This window comes from Limulus polyphemus, unplaced genomic scaffold (assembly GCF_000517525.1).
Source record: "Limulus polyphemus unplaced genomic scaffold, Limulus_polyphemus-2.1.2 Scaffold2359, whole genome shotgun sequence".
Taxonomy (NCBI): domain Eukaryota; kingdom Metazoa; phylum Arthropoda; class Merostomata; order Xiphosura; family Limulidae; genus Limulus; species Limulus polyphemus.
Genome location: NW_013667969.1, coordinates 152,621 through 168,251, shown reverse-complemented (window position 1 = coordinate 168,251; position 15,631 = coordinate 152,621). Strand labels below are relative to the sequence as shown.

Genomic DNA, 15,631 nt, shown 5'->3' with positions numbered 1-15,631 from the left:
TTTCCTATTTACATATATACATAGATACTTGTAATTAATGTACTGTGTATTTCCTACTTACATATATACATAGATACTTGTAATTAATGTCCTGTGTATTTCCTATTTACATATATACATAGATACTTGTAATTAATGTACTGTGTATTTCCTACTTACATATATATATATAGATACTTGTAATTAATGTCCTGCGTATTTCCTACTTACATATATGCATAGAAACTTGTAATTAATGTCCTATGTATTTCCTACTGCAGGCTTAAGACGCAAAAATCGCGTTTCGATACCCGTGGTGGACAGAGTTTGTTTGTTATGAATTGCGCGCAAAGCTACACAAGGGCTATCTGCGCTAGCCGTCCCTAATTTAGCAGTGTAAGACTAGAGGGAAGGCAGCTAGTCATCACCACCCACCGCCAACTCTTGGGCTACTCTTTTACCAACGAATAGTGGGATTGACCGTCACATTATAACGCCCCCACCAATAAACGTGCATGATTATACGTGTTTGATGTTATATTCATATTATGGATATTACATAAAGCCATTGATGAGTGTTGTATGAGATGTTTGAATTAACTACACAGAAAACACAACTGTCAAGCAACATAAGAATAACAGTTTTAAAACATGAATCGATATAATTATTAAGTGACTGAAATATGAAGTAAACTGTGATTACTAACCCGTGAAGCATTATTTGAAGATATAGCACACCCATATTTTCATTACTGCTGCTAATAGAATGTTTCAGTTTTGACACTGAAATATTTAACAAAAAAAAAAGAGAGGGGAAGAGAATGAAAGAAAGATGAAGGTTGTGCTTCAAACTTTGGGCCCGTGGGTGCATTATATAATTATATAAATAATGGTCAAATCCAACTTTTCAGGGTAGCCCAAGAGTTGACGTTTGGTGACATTGACTAGTAGTCTTTCCTGTGAAGTTTAGACTATAACTTCCAAATTATCCCCCCCCCCCAGTAGCACAGCGGTATGTCTGCGGACTTACGACGCTAGAATCCAGGTTTCGATGCCTGTGGTGGGCAGAGCACAGATAGCCCATTGTGTAGTTTGGTGCTTAATTACAAACAATTCAAATTATGGATGAGCAGTTCAAATAGTCCTTTGTAGTGTACTGGCGTTAGATCATAACACTGACTCAAAAAACACATTCAAAATGTTTTATTGAAATGACAGTATCAAGAATACAGGAAAACCGGTATCTCAATATTTAGATATGTGTAAACGAAAGCATGACCAAAACGATCGTTCTTTAGACTTGTTTACAAAGGCGACCGCCTGCAGATGAGGTTGTAAAGGGTTGATCTACACAGAAAATTAACTAATTGAATCAAATAAAACTAAATTAAGTGAAAAAAAAGTTTTATATATTTCAAATAAACACCATGATATTCACATAAATAATAAGAAAAAAGGACAAATTAATTAGATTTTCCCTTATGAATTCCTAAAATACAAAAAGATCCTAAAGTCATCGTAATGAGGAAAAAGTAAAGTGGCCATTCTTTAGGACGAACGATCCTCATCGTTTATCCAAAAGGTTGAGTACTTTGTTATTTTTTTTCATTCAGAGATTTTTTTTGTGCTTTCAAAATATAAAAGTATTATATGAGGTTAACATTAGCAACTCACACTTAGAATTTTCAAATTAGAACATCTTAATAAAATTTATAATATTTTATCCATTCTTGATAATGAGTAATAGTTAGTGTACCTGTATTGGTTTCGTCTTTCCAGCGACTGACAAATAAATATAATGATTATTTTTAATGATAGCCTCCATAGCCTCTGCCATAACCTCCATATCCTCCACCATGTCTACCATAGCCTCTGCCATGACCACCATAGCCTCCATATCCTCCACCAAGACCACCATGACCACCATAGCCTCCATATCCTCCACCAAGACCACCATGACCACCATAGCCTCCATATCCTCCACCAATACCACCATAGCCTCCATACCCTCCACCATGACCACCATAACCTCTGATAAAGCCACCCATTACCGTGGCCACACCAAAGAGAAGCAAAACAGCAGCAAACTGAAAAAAATATACAGTAGTACACAGTTCACTTGAATAGTAATGGAAATTCGTCAAACTAAAAGAAAAAAAATACACATTAATCCTCCCAGAAAAAGATAATCTCGTCAGCAGTAAACAAAATACATAAACGTACTTGGATTATTTATCACCGTTAAAATAAAATAAAATAAATGCAGGGCTGCCAACTTTTGGGAGTCTGTATGAGTGAGACTTTCGAAAAAAGTAAAATATTAGCGCGCGATAAAGTGCTTGTCTTCTAGAAGCGTCTAGGGGCATGCTCCCCCCACAAAAAAATTTTAATCGGTGAACCAAAATGATTTTACCTGGAATATTTCCTGGATCAGTGTGATGTTGAATTTGCCCTGAATCCAGCTGGCCAACCAACTACAATGAAGTGAGAGGGTGAATTCGTTGTTGTTTTAAGTAGAAAGCTACACAAGAGCTATGTGTGCTGTGCCCACCACGGGTAACAAATATATATATATATATTGTTGCGTCAGCGAGGTCACGTGACTAGTGTCACGCCACCTATTTTCTAGAAATATCCTGTTCCTTCGTGAATGCCCTAGCATTTACTAGATATATGTTAGTCTGGTATATATATATAAGACGCTCACAACGTGACGGGACAATGTGGGTTGGTAATGAGTAATTGAACTGCAGTCAGAGAGAGACGTATTGTTGAAGTCGAGCTCATGAGACGTGAATTATAGTTTGTTATAGCGCGACTGTTGAAGTTGAGTGTATTGTAAAGTTGTATTCGGAAAGAATAAACCAGTTTTATTTAAGAAAGGACTTGTGTCGCTAAAGTTTCGTCGGAACGAATTTACTGAAAATCAATTAAGCAACGGAGACTAACAATATATATAAAAATACGGTTTTTGCGTTAAGAAGTCTTCAGACTTACCCCTGAGCTACTGACGGTCATGATCACTATGTGGTTGTTTTATCATTATAGTTAGTAGACAGTTAGTTATTCAGGCTTAACATGATTTTTCTATCATGGTAATTACGAGAAAATTTGTAAATCAGGCTTGATGTGATTCATAATTACAGTTAGTTAGTGATTCAGGCTTAACATGGCTTTACTATCATGGTAATTACCTGATTACCAGTTAACTCAGCATGCTTAGAACATGAAAACGCTCGGCACTGCTACTACAAGACGAGAGACAATTTTCATCTGAACAAGAAAAATATAATTTGATATCGTTCATCGTTCAAAAACTTCTCATCATAACAAATAACGGATTAATTTCACTTGGTTCTAAATAAATCCTTGGTATAAAAACTCCCTCTTTGACAGGCTTTTATATAGCAGAAAATGTGCCGAAATGTAGGAGCTATTTACGCCTATGTTATCGATTGAATTCAACTAAAATGGGAAGAGGAGATCAGAAGAAGAAGTATTATAAGAGAAAAAGTGGAACTGGACTCGTTTAACTCATGAACTTGGGAGAAATCGAGCGTGACCGACCGACACTTGGCATTTGTGATTATGATGATTGAAGATAAGAAAAGAAAGATGAACTTGCTGATTACATACACTGTAATTACAATGTAACTTACATCGAAATATAGATGTTACAATGTTTTTCTGACGAATTAAACTTAACTATCTGCTACCCCGTATGGACAATTCTTAATATATAAGAAAACTTCGAATGACACAACATATATATATTACAGAAATTTCAGAAATCAACTTGACTTACCACAGTCTTCATGACTATCTTACGAACTGAGACTGGAAGATAAGAACGCTGGATAAGTTTTCTGCCAATTAGTTGAATTCTGCAGAGCTGCATCTGCCTTTATATTGGAACAAATTTTATATTTTAGTGCTTCGTTTTAAGAGAATGATACAGCTTGGCAACAATACGTAACAAACTAGCCTTAATGAAAAACAAAGTGAAAAATAATTAATTCGGCTAGCAGAGCATCAACGTTCCAGGCTCTGAGAAACAATACAAGTCTCTTGTAGCCAGCCACAAGAAGTTCTCCCACCCAAAAACTGATTTCCTAAGGCCTAAGATGATGTCACACTTCAAAATTAAATATAGTTACAACATATGTTACCTGATCATACTGGAGTAAGCCTTGATCCAATTAGAACCAACTTTTTTTTTTTTTACTCCAGTTTTATTAATTATAGACCTTCGTGATGTTACTAGCAGGACTATTATATCGGAAGGACTTTCTTGAAAATTATCTTTATGAAGTTAATAAAGCCTTAAATAAAACAATAAAGAATAATAAAAATTCAGTAGTATGTTAGGTAAGTTTAATGTTTATAGACAACTAGTTTTAATCAACATTTCTATACCACTTTGTTATATTTGGTGTTTTGAGATGTAAATAATGAAAACAAACAACAAAAAACAAGAAGGAATACGATATAATGAGCAATTTCAACTATAAACTGAAAAGATCAAATATATATATATATTTTTTTTTCAAATAAAATATTTTATGATGCAGAGTTAAATTGAAGCTTTAATGTGAAAGAAACTGGTGTAATAATCACAACTTAAGTAATAACTGATTATTCTGAAAGTAAAATATCCGTTACAAGTGACACACTATTTACGATTTCTTCTTTAGTTACCCTAATCTTCCCACATTAGGCTTAATATTTACAACTTCGTCAACAAGTGTTAAAAATTTATTAACTTATATAAATACTATATATAGCTATTATAGTTCTATTTTCTACCACTTGATATATAAATTTTAAAACAGGACCATCGTATGCTTCAAGTTCACATATATGACACATGATTGGATTGGTCCTGTCCTCGTCGATTGAAGAGTACTTTGTAAAGTTTTAATAAAAACTGCTAATTTCATGAACTAAATATGCTCTGAAATTAAACGAAAAATTCAAGGTATAATAGTAATATGTATGTTATTACGTTTTATGAAAACTTATTTTGTGTTCTGCTACGAAAATATCACGATATTGATAGCCAAGTATACGTCAAACTCCTTCAACAGAAGTCACTGACTGTTTCCAAGAATATTAATTAAAAATACTATTAGATTAGACTCATTTTGCGGGATTCGTAACCAGTACTTTTGGGTCGGTTTGCGATATTTTTCTTTCTTGCATTGTATGTCGGTAATTTAACATTCTAACTCGTTTCTATCACTACTAAAAGGTACGTTACCCCCTATACAACAAGCGATAGCACAACCTGTATTTAACGCCCTCTAGACGATAAATTTCTGCGTGATGCCTAAAATAACTTAGCAGATGTTTTATTTCGAAATAATAAAAAGGGGTGATACGTATAATTGTCAGAACAAATGGGTTAATAGATCTTTATGAAAATGTTAGATATATTGATCTCCAAAAGAGTAAAGAAATAATAAAAATGAAAAGTACGTAAAATGGGAATGAATTCTTACGAAAAGATTGAATACGATGATTCTTAAAAACAGACGATAATTTTGTAAGACTACACGATAATTACAATTTCCTGAATCGTGCTTATTAATCACATTGACTATGTGAAATGTTCAAAATGCTTTGATGTTACTATTTACTTGCACATTTTCTTCAACTACCCACGTTTTCACCACAACTTTTTCAGAAAGCATTACACATGTCCTGATTAAAACTATCTACTCAATGATGGCACGGCGTTCAGTTACGGCTGCAAAACTTTGGTTCGGGTACCCTACGATCAAAACTGGTTAATAGCAGTCGTCTGGTTGTATTGTATAGGATGGCCTGCATTGTCCAGTAGTCCAAGAAATTGTACCATTAGTTTGTATCGGTTACACATTCTGCTAACGACGCTTTAAGACATTTGCAGTAAATTTGTAATAGCCTTTTTCGGATCGGCTAGCATCTATTTATCCAATGGTCATGAGTGAAATGTTTAAATGTCTTCTTCGGGCCCATATATGTATGGTTCATGAACGATTCCAAGTTTTTGGTACTTTGTGACTCACTTGGAAGGTCAACTATAAACTGAATGACCAGTCACTTGCATTCCATATTATTGATTACCAGATGCCCGATTTTCAGTTTATTGTCATTATTTTATACTTTTTTCTCCTTGTCATAGTTATAATATCACCACTTCTGGTTATTGTTTAAATGATCGTCCGTTATGGTAGGTAGGCAAAGAACGATTTATAAGATTTAGGGAAAGTTTTATTGATGATGAAAAACGTATTACATGTTTCGCGACAGAACATTGGTCTGTCACCATCAATAAAACGTTCCCTAATGCTTATAAATCGTTGTTTATTTATCTATTATTATATTATCATGTACTTCCTTACTCAAAACCGTCCATTATAATAACATCATCACCCCCCTCCCCACTAAAAACCAGTCTTCGATACCTGTGGTGGACACGGCACGGCCAGGTGGTTAGGGCCCCGGCATGGCCAGGTGGTTAGGGCGCTCGACTCGCAATCTGAGGGTCACGGGTTCAAATCCCCGTCACACCAAACATGCTCGCCCTTTCAGCCGAAATTTTCTAGAGTGAGTTGTTCCTCAAATATTTCAAGAGAAATGTTCGTTCTATCTAGTCGAGTAATAGTAGAGTTTCTGCAGAGAAGACCAAATAGTACTCACTAGTATTTCCAGTGACTTACAAGTACACACATAACTCTTCTGTGTACATTGAGGGAGTAAAGTTCTTTCTAATCTCAGGATATTAGTCAAGTGTTTATGGTTTTAAGTGAAAAGTCCTTGATTCATTAGGTTTTTGCATATGTTTTTTTTTCTCTGACATAAACTGTAGAGAATGGATCAACTTATTAATGGTGAAACGATATTGTGATAGTTTGACTACTGGTATTTGTTGCCATCTGGTTCAGTAAATGGACTTCACTGTGGAATATTATATTTAGCCTACGTTGGGCTGTAGTGTATGTTGATCTTAATCCTGGTTAGAATAATTTTAGCTGAAAATGTCTTAATTTTGTTGAATTTTACCAATGATTATTTATTTCAAGATGCAGAGAGAATTGGTTAAATTTAGTGGCTCATAGATGGCAGCACATTATACTACTGAAGTTATCCAGACTGCTTGTGGAAGATGCCTGTGTAGGTTCCCATAGTAACAACGTACAAGCCAATCAGTGGAAAACTGTTTAATGCTATGTCACATATATGTGACGGCATTTAATATTTAAATACAGGTATACAAAGCACAAATTTTTCACCTTCTTTTTGGAACCATTTTCTAAGATGTTTATGACCACTATACCAAAAGCTATCACAATTCTGTTCCCCATTACAACTCTTGTTTTTGTCTTTCAATATTTTTTGTTGCACTTAAAATAACACTTGGATAGAATAAAGTAAAGGCGTCGTTCTAAAACTTCCGGGGGAATAATAATAAATTCACGTCTTTTTGGTATTTTTCTACGGTATTCAATAATGCTGATAAATCTTAATTGATAACTATTGATAGGTACAGAGAGAAACTACTTCTAGATTGAAAAGGATTAAGTTTTATTGGATTGATACATCTTATAATATACAAAAAAAAACTCATTTGTTGAACTGGAACATAAAAAAAGTAGTGGTTAGATGGTCTAACCAAGAAAGAGACTTTGTTACTGATCCACAGAAGAATACTACTGATTGGAGTGGCATGCCTTCCTTTTGGTAAGCCATAGAACTGTGCCATACTGCTGTAGATTGGTTTCAGTGATTCTAGTAATTTCTTAGGTGTCATGCTTGAGTTTCTTAAACAAATCTTTAGTTTCAATTTCAAAAGTTCTGTAACTTATGGTCATATTTATCATTACACAAAATGCCTTAATTACTCCAGTGAACTTAGTAGTATAACTTTAAAAATTAATAAAGTTAAACATGTCACATAACGCATCTGTAAATAGTTTTAATTTTTTTTATACTATAATAATAAAGAAAAGATACCTAAAACCCTAAGGGCAGAGGCACACATTATACATGGCTCCACATTGACAAACACGTGTAGATTTTTAAACACAAGTGATGAATCCCTTTCATGCTTCTTGCACCACTCGAAAACTTGATCTACACAGTTCATTTCAGCATGTCGAACTGCCTAGTCAGGGTAAAGTCGTAGAGGAATTTTAAGTAAAATTAATTTAAAAGCAAACATATAGGATAGACTATTTATTAACGTGTTTTTCATCTTTAAACCTCAACTTTCTGATATTTTACACATACTGCCTTGTCTAATGATTTTCTAATTGTGATATTAAATGAAAGAACTAAGCTCAGGATTACAATCAAATCCTGATCAAGTATGTATTCTCGAGAATACTCTGCCCACCTTTAAACAAAAGTCTGTTCTCACTGTCTTGGTCTGCAGATGGATATCTTCTGCAGTTTGACACAAAGTTGAAATATGGGGAAATAAAGTTTCATTGCAATGAACACCTTTGCACAGTATTATGTTACTGAAAAATCCCGTTGAAAGCTGACTGTCGAACTTCTAAAAATTTTTTTCACGATTTAGCATAATTGAATAACACTTATCATGTGAACCAATATCAAGTATTCAACTTTTTCATAACTTACATTGTTTACAGCTGTTAGGACTAAGCCGCCCCACTGTTTTTTTTCATGCATTCTAAACTTAATTTTGTAAATAAATTAATTTTACTTTCACATTGCATTTGACATCTTTATCAAAAGATACAGTTACTCACGAGACTCAGTAATAGTTAATATTTATCTCGAGGTAAAGTTAATTTATTTGCAGAATGTCTACGGTACTTCAGTCTGTGTTACAGACTACATTGTTTACCAATTCCCAGTTTTACTTAATTTTCAATTTCCTGAGTTTAAGTTGCTCACTTTAAATATCACTAAAGCATAGGGTATTTATATAAGATTGTTTCACAAGTTAATACAAAAGATCTATTTTCAATACAAATATCTTTGAAATAGTGATAATTTATTCAATATTTCTTTTGTCAAAAACTCTCCATTCAAATGTTTTCCAAGATTATTTTCATTTAATCTTAGCGCATATGGAGTAAAAAAAAAGAATTATACTTATATAATATTTTTATTAATATTGTATGTAAGTAGGCAAGGCACTAATGGTTTATAAAGTTGCTTTTAGTAACTGGGTTAGAAATAGCTAAATCAATAAACAAAAGAAAACACTTAACTGATAATAAAAAAAGTACAAAAAATATGTACATACACACTTTATAAACAGATTTTTCTCTCAATCATTTATGGAGATCACATGCAGATCAACAAAAACATTTTGAAGTAAAAACTGAGAAAGTGGATGATTTATTCTACTCCGAGACTGAAATATTATACATTTCTTTATGTTTTAGCATGTAAACGAAGTCCTGTAATGTATTTTATAAATTTCTTTACCACCTCTAACAGTATATGTCTGCTCAGTATCATTCCACATTAAAATGCAGTGTTTGAAAATAATGATTGCACGACTTGCCAAGGCTAAGCAGTTCCAAACGAACAACTGAAAAATAACCTGGCTTCATGTTGCCTGTTCACTAATTATTAGCAGATAATTAGTTTATATTTTTACATACTTTACAGTTGAAACTGAAAATTAATCGTAACTTCCTTCTCTCAGCATCTCCATCCAATATAAGTACATATAAGAACTGTGAAATAAACCAAGTGTTTCTGTTACTATACTTGTGTGTGTACTAATCGGTTTGCACATTGTTCTGCACGTCATTTGGTACTATAAATTGTCAGCTTTTGAGCGAAATCTGTACATTCTGATTCACATTTAACTATACTCAGATTTGTGATTATCATGTATGTAAACGTGTGGTTATATTTCTTTTTATAATAAGTAAGACAACCCATGTCCAAGAGTTAAAATCTTCATTAATGTTTTAATTATCCTTTTGCATGTGACAACTCTTCTCTGACAAAGGGTCAAGCCTAAAACTGTTCTGAAGAATGGTAGCAATCATAAAGAGATCTCAAGAAACTCAAGTTTTAAAGAAAGTCTGATTATAATCAGCATAAAAAAAAAAAATTATTTTTAAAAGGCATCGAACTTACATTTTTTGTTTCGTTAACAGTGTTCCTACTCTCTGCGATGATGGAACCTTCAAATACCATTACACACCCTACTGGTACTTCTCCATTGTCTAATGCTTCTTCTGCCTGAAATATCATACTGAAAAGTTTGTATTTGGCATTTGTTAATAGTCACAAGTTAAGCTAGATGTACTGCAACAATTCATGAACAGATAAGTAATTACAAAAACCTAATACTTATGTCAAATGAGAAAAACTGACAGTATTATTTTGCTTCTCACTAAGCCTACTTAGATTATACTGTATAAACTTCTAAAGAGTTAAAGCTGTACATTTATAATAGTATCTATTATCTTTAAATCATAACATGGGCCAAGATTACTGATATATATATATATATATATATATACCTGACAAACTCAAAGCCTATTTAAACCATCAGATTCCAATTATGTTATTTGTTTATGTATATTTCATTTCATGTACTACATTACTTTGTTTTTGTCTATTTATAACGAGCAAACCACTATAATGACTATCATCAAACCAGGCATGTACCCTTAAGCCCCCCCCTTCCCAGGAAATGACACAGTGGTTAGATAATAATAATGTATATACAACTTACCTGTACACAGTCTACAAATGTTAAATAATAATATATACAAGTTACCTGTACACAGTCTACAAATGTTAGATAATAATAATGTATGTACAAGTTACGCATCATTAACAACTTTTTAAAAAGCACTTCATAAAGAATACTATTTATAAATTAATATAAAGCTTCCAAATATACATCATTCTATTTTTTTTGTGTAATGTCAATTTAGATTGAATTGGTAAACAGCATTTTATATTCCATTTGTCAATTCGAGATTATTAACACTTGTAAGCTGATGGGACCCCTAATTAATACATACAAAAAAACAGACAGCGTGATAACAGTACAGTAGTAAACTATCCTAGCACATGTCAGTGGAAAACCAGCTGTGAAAGTGTACTCGAAGTGTTCTGGCTGAAATAAATGTGATCAGTTTTTCCTTTTAAGGGTATGGTCTGTTTTTGTATCAAAGTTGTAACACAATTATTGTATTTTACATAAGTAATTCTTTTAATATAACCATTTAAACTGGGATAAAATAGTTTGGGGTATACCATTCTGTTAAATACTAATATTAATAATATTTTTAGCATCCCAAAATAAAGATACGATTCTTAATTTGTTATATAAATGAGCCAAATTCTAACTCATTACACCATCTCATGTTGTGGAAGTAGAAAATTTCGATGGTCAGTTACAACAAGATCTAACTGAAGCTAGTGAAACTTGTTGATGCTTTATTAGGTTTTCTAGGCACATTTAAAATCTCTCTTATGTTTAGCTATAGAAGAAGGATTTTACTTGCATGTATTATTCATGCCAGATGTACCGATATTTATGTTTACTTTTATACTTTATAAAGTACTGTACTTGTATACTAACGACATTATAGGTCTTCATGAATAGAATATTTAACAATTACATATCCACAATGATTAATTTTTGCATTAGGGTTTAGTCTACAGCTATGGCCCGAAAGTTTGCACCACCCTCGTATTATGTACTGTCACTTCATAAAGTGGAATGAAACCTGCTGAATAACAGTACATTTAAAGGTAGCATGAAGGAATCCACAGATAACTTGATCCTTCAGTGCCTCATTGAGTACATGCTTGGGAAGATTTTGGAAGTATTGAAAAGCCAAAAAATGCTCTACAAATACTAAATAGTACTACTAATATTACAGCTTCTAGTTGGAAGTCCCAGAGAATTATGGTTACCAGCCACTGAAGTATGTGAATGGGAAATCACAGTTGCCAATATATAAATATCCCATAAACAAAATACTAATTATTGTACACCAAACAACCAATGAAAAATGTCTACGGTACTAATACACGCTGAGTTTGCATGATTTATTTCAAGGCAACTGTGCTCCCACTAGTTGTAAACTGACTTTAAAAAAAATCACAATGATCGCTAAACCTTTCTTCTGCCATTTTCCATTTCATTTACCCATATAATATGAATCAAAGTGTATGAGTTTGAAACTGATGGATTTTATTGGGACTATATTTTTATCTTGCCTTGACATGGATTTCAAGCAGTCTTAGTGAAGTGATAATTTGATATCAGTGACTGACATTTTGTTAACATTGTTCCAATGGGAAGGTCTCATGGTCCGAAAGGTCAATTTACAGTTACGAATTTTAATTGCTTTTCATTAATTATTAACTTTATAATTGAACTTGCAGTGTAAATCTACTAATTTTTCACTGTGGAATCCAATAATGTGTGGATGATTTTGTTATTTTCATTATTTAAAAATCATCAAAACCTTCTACAGATCTAGTAGACTCTTGTGATATCCTTTTGTAGTTTCTTTAATTAAACAACGTTAAATAAAAGATCTAAATTATGTGCATATATTCTTTTTAATTGTACACCATTCCTAAAATCCTATGGTTATGCAATATTTTTGGATATATAGTTGTAATTACATTTAGGCCTTACCTCAGTCTGTTAATCAGTCTAGACCTAATGAGTTTGTAGCTCAAAACACTGCCAACCGAAGGATTATCTAGTTAATGATTTTAAGGTGGGAGACTTTTGAAAAGTTGTCCTTTATACTTGTGTTTTTACAACAGGCAGTTTCCATCCATTCAACTAAATTCCATCATAAATACTCTGTCTAAACAATCGATCAAAGAAGAGTCTTATTGAGTTATTCATTATAAAGTATAATTTAGTATAATAATTAAATTATAATGGAGCTTATTCGATCATCTGATTAGTTTTCATAACAAAGATATCATCTATAAGCAATGCCAATTTAACATCTACACAAACGTTTGAAACATATTTTTTACACAGTGAAATAAAACATATATATATATACACTTTTAAGATAAATCTCCTATTTTCACTACAGTCACGACTCACATTCCGACGTGACCATAACTTCGCGACATAAGCGTAATAATAATATATAAATTCTATTATGACCAAAAATATATTAATTAATATTACAATTTAAGGTTTTATTCATAATTCGTGTAACTAAATAAAGAGTAACACATAATATAAATTACTTACAAGTTTAAAAGCAGCTTTTATATACATCTTTTCAACGTCCGCACTGTCCATATTATTATAATCAAAGCTCCATGGCTCGTCCATCTTAGTTTTGAGTAAAGCTCCACCTATGATGATCTATTAATTATTATTATTTTATTTTATTTTTCGTCAGAATGAACTAAATTCAACATAAAAAGAAACTTACACTGTAAATTACAGGCTGAAGTAACACTTTATAATATAATGTTTTATTAACCCACAAGCTCTTCAACTTTTAAAAAAATAAACATCTGTTTGTAAGGTGTGCTTATAACACTAGCTAAATAAAAATGAAACGTTTAAAATGTAGAATTCAATAGTGTGAGAAAATTACGAGATCATTTACAACATTTTATAAGTAAATATTCCGATTACGTCTGTCTACTTTTGTAGCTTTGCAGATTTGTTAAACATAAGGAAATTGGTAAGTAATTCAATTAATGCATGTACAATTAATAGATATACAATTTAAAACAGTATGAAAGGTAATACGTGAAATGATAGTTGAGTCTAAAATAAATGAAAAAATGTCCTGTAGTATACACTTACGTGATATTTGAAATTAGATTATAGAAGACTGTTTGCCAGTAGGATTACGGAGTACCTTATCTAGTTGATGGCGACTCATCCTGTGTCCCTAGTAATACCATTTTCTGGTACTGTATTTCTTATGTTTATTTGAAGGACTTCTTTCATTCCCCCCTCCTAGTATAGTTGGACTTTCGAACAAGAATTGTGGCACTTTTCCAATCCATGTTCTTGATACATATCATTCTATTTTCCATGATGGCTAACGATGTCTGGGTGTCCAAGGGTGCTGTTAGTCACCAGTGTTCCTTAAGTCTAACCTTTGTTGGTCTTTTTTTTTCTTGCCGATGAATCTTTTTATTTGTGTAATTGCCACTTGATTATTACAAAATGATGACAGTTTATTGATCACGAGATTAATGTGACCGATAGCCTTGATTCTTACAGAGGACAGCTGGTGTCGTATCTAGAGCATCAATAATCTGTATGTACGAGTTCAAAAATTCAGCTAAAAAGGCAATGTGACAGTTATTTCAAGTATATCAAGTACCAAAATCAGATATCTTAGAATATACAGTGATGGACAATTATCGTCAAATTGGTTTTAACAGAATATACAGTGATGGACGATTATCATAATCTTGGTTTTAACAGAATACACAGTTCTGGAGAACTGTCAGACATCCTGATTTTAACAGAATACACAGTTCTGGAAAACTGTCAGACATCCTGATTTTAGCAGAATACACAGTAGTGGACAACTGTTTTTATGGTACTGTGAAATCACTAAAAAATTTATATATTTTTCAAGCTGCATGACAAAATTTACCAGGAGCACATCTGTGCTTGACAACATTACAATAAATATTTTAATTAGCAGCTGTTAAAAGAGGAAGATGATTTACTTTTACACATGTCAACAGTCGTTACAAAGTTAATTAATATATGGTATCAACATAGCACTCTCTGGAATAAATTTTACCATAAAAATATATCATTTTTGTTTTTTATTACATAATAGTATCTATATAATAAGATTCAGTGTCTGTGTGTCATGTAACTCCTCCTAAGTTGCTGGTTGCACTGACTTCTTGGTCCCGAGGTTTGCACAGAGGTAAAATTGTTCACCCCACCCCTTGGGAAACTAGGGGATTTTCTGAAAACCCCTTCTGCTAAACCGCTGGACTTACTTCTTAATGGTGCTAAATGAATTGTCTTTGCCCTGATGTTTACACAAAGATAAAACTTTTCACCTAACCTTTTAAGAGAACTTGGGTATTTCACAAAAAACACTTTGACAGGGATTTTCCAAAAGCAGCCCCCAAATTTGGCACTGATTTACATTAAAGCATGTAAATAAGTAGGCCTACTAATTACTGTTTGTAATTTGGCTAAAAAAATTAAACTTGCATTATAGCAGTCCTGTAAATATGGGCTATAGGCCCACAAGTTCCCCAGTTTTTCATTAAAATATACTTCAAAGTGACAAAACACAAAGCAAAATAGGTATAATTTTAAACATTGGTGAGAAAAAAGTAATTTTATCGTTACACATACAATTTGAATTAATACTTGGGTGTGTCATATTGGGCACATTCAAGAATTACTTCTGTAATAAACATTTTAAAAAGAAAACAACCACAGTATATAACTTTACTGATTATTTTCTTAGAACACAATTATGAAATGATTCCAGTATATTCTTTTATAAGATGTTTATAGTGTACGTGAAGTGGAAGGCCAAGTACCAAAATCAGATATCTTAAACACAAGTTTTTCACCTTCTTTTTGGAACCATTTTATAAGATGTTTATAGTGTACGTGAAGTGGAAGGCCAAAGTTAAAACAAGATGATGATAATTGTCCATCACTGTA

The 15,631-nt window shown here is 32.5% G+C and overlaps 1 protein-coding gene across 1 annotated transcript in view; it reads right to left on the bottom strand.

Moving 5' to 3' along the window:
* LOC106466719 (tRNA-specific adenosine deaminase 2-like) overlaps positions 1 to 13,296 on the bottom strand; it is a 22,640-nt gene extending 9,344 nt beyond the window's left edge. The window contains exons 1-3 of the mRNA XM_013927018.2: positions 13,208 to 13,296; positions 10,093 to 10,197; positions 7,978 to 8,128 (exon numbers count right to left, since the gene is read on the bottom strand). Coding sequence (XP_013782472.1) covers positions 7,978 to 8,128; positions 10,093 to 10,197; positions 13,208 to 13,291 — 340 coding nt within the window. The 5' untranslated portion in view covers positions 13,292 to 13,296. The remainder of the gene's footprint in view (positions 1 to 7,977; positions 8,129 to 10,092; positions 10,198 to 13,207) is intronic.
* Between the last annotated feature and the right edge of the window lie 2,335 nt (positions 13,297 to 15,631).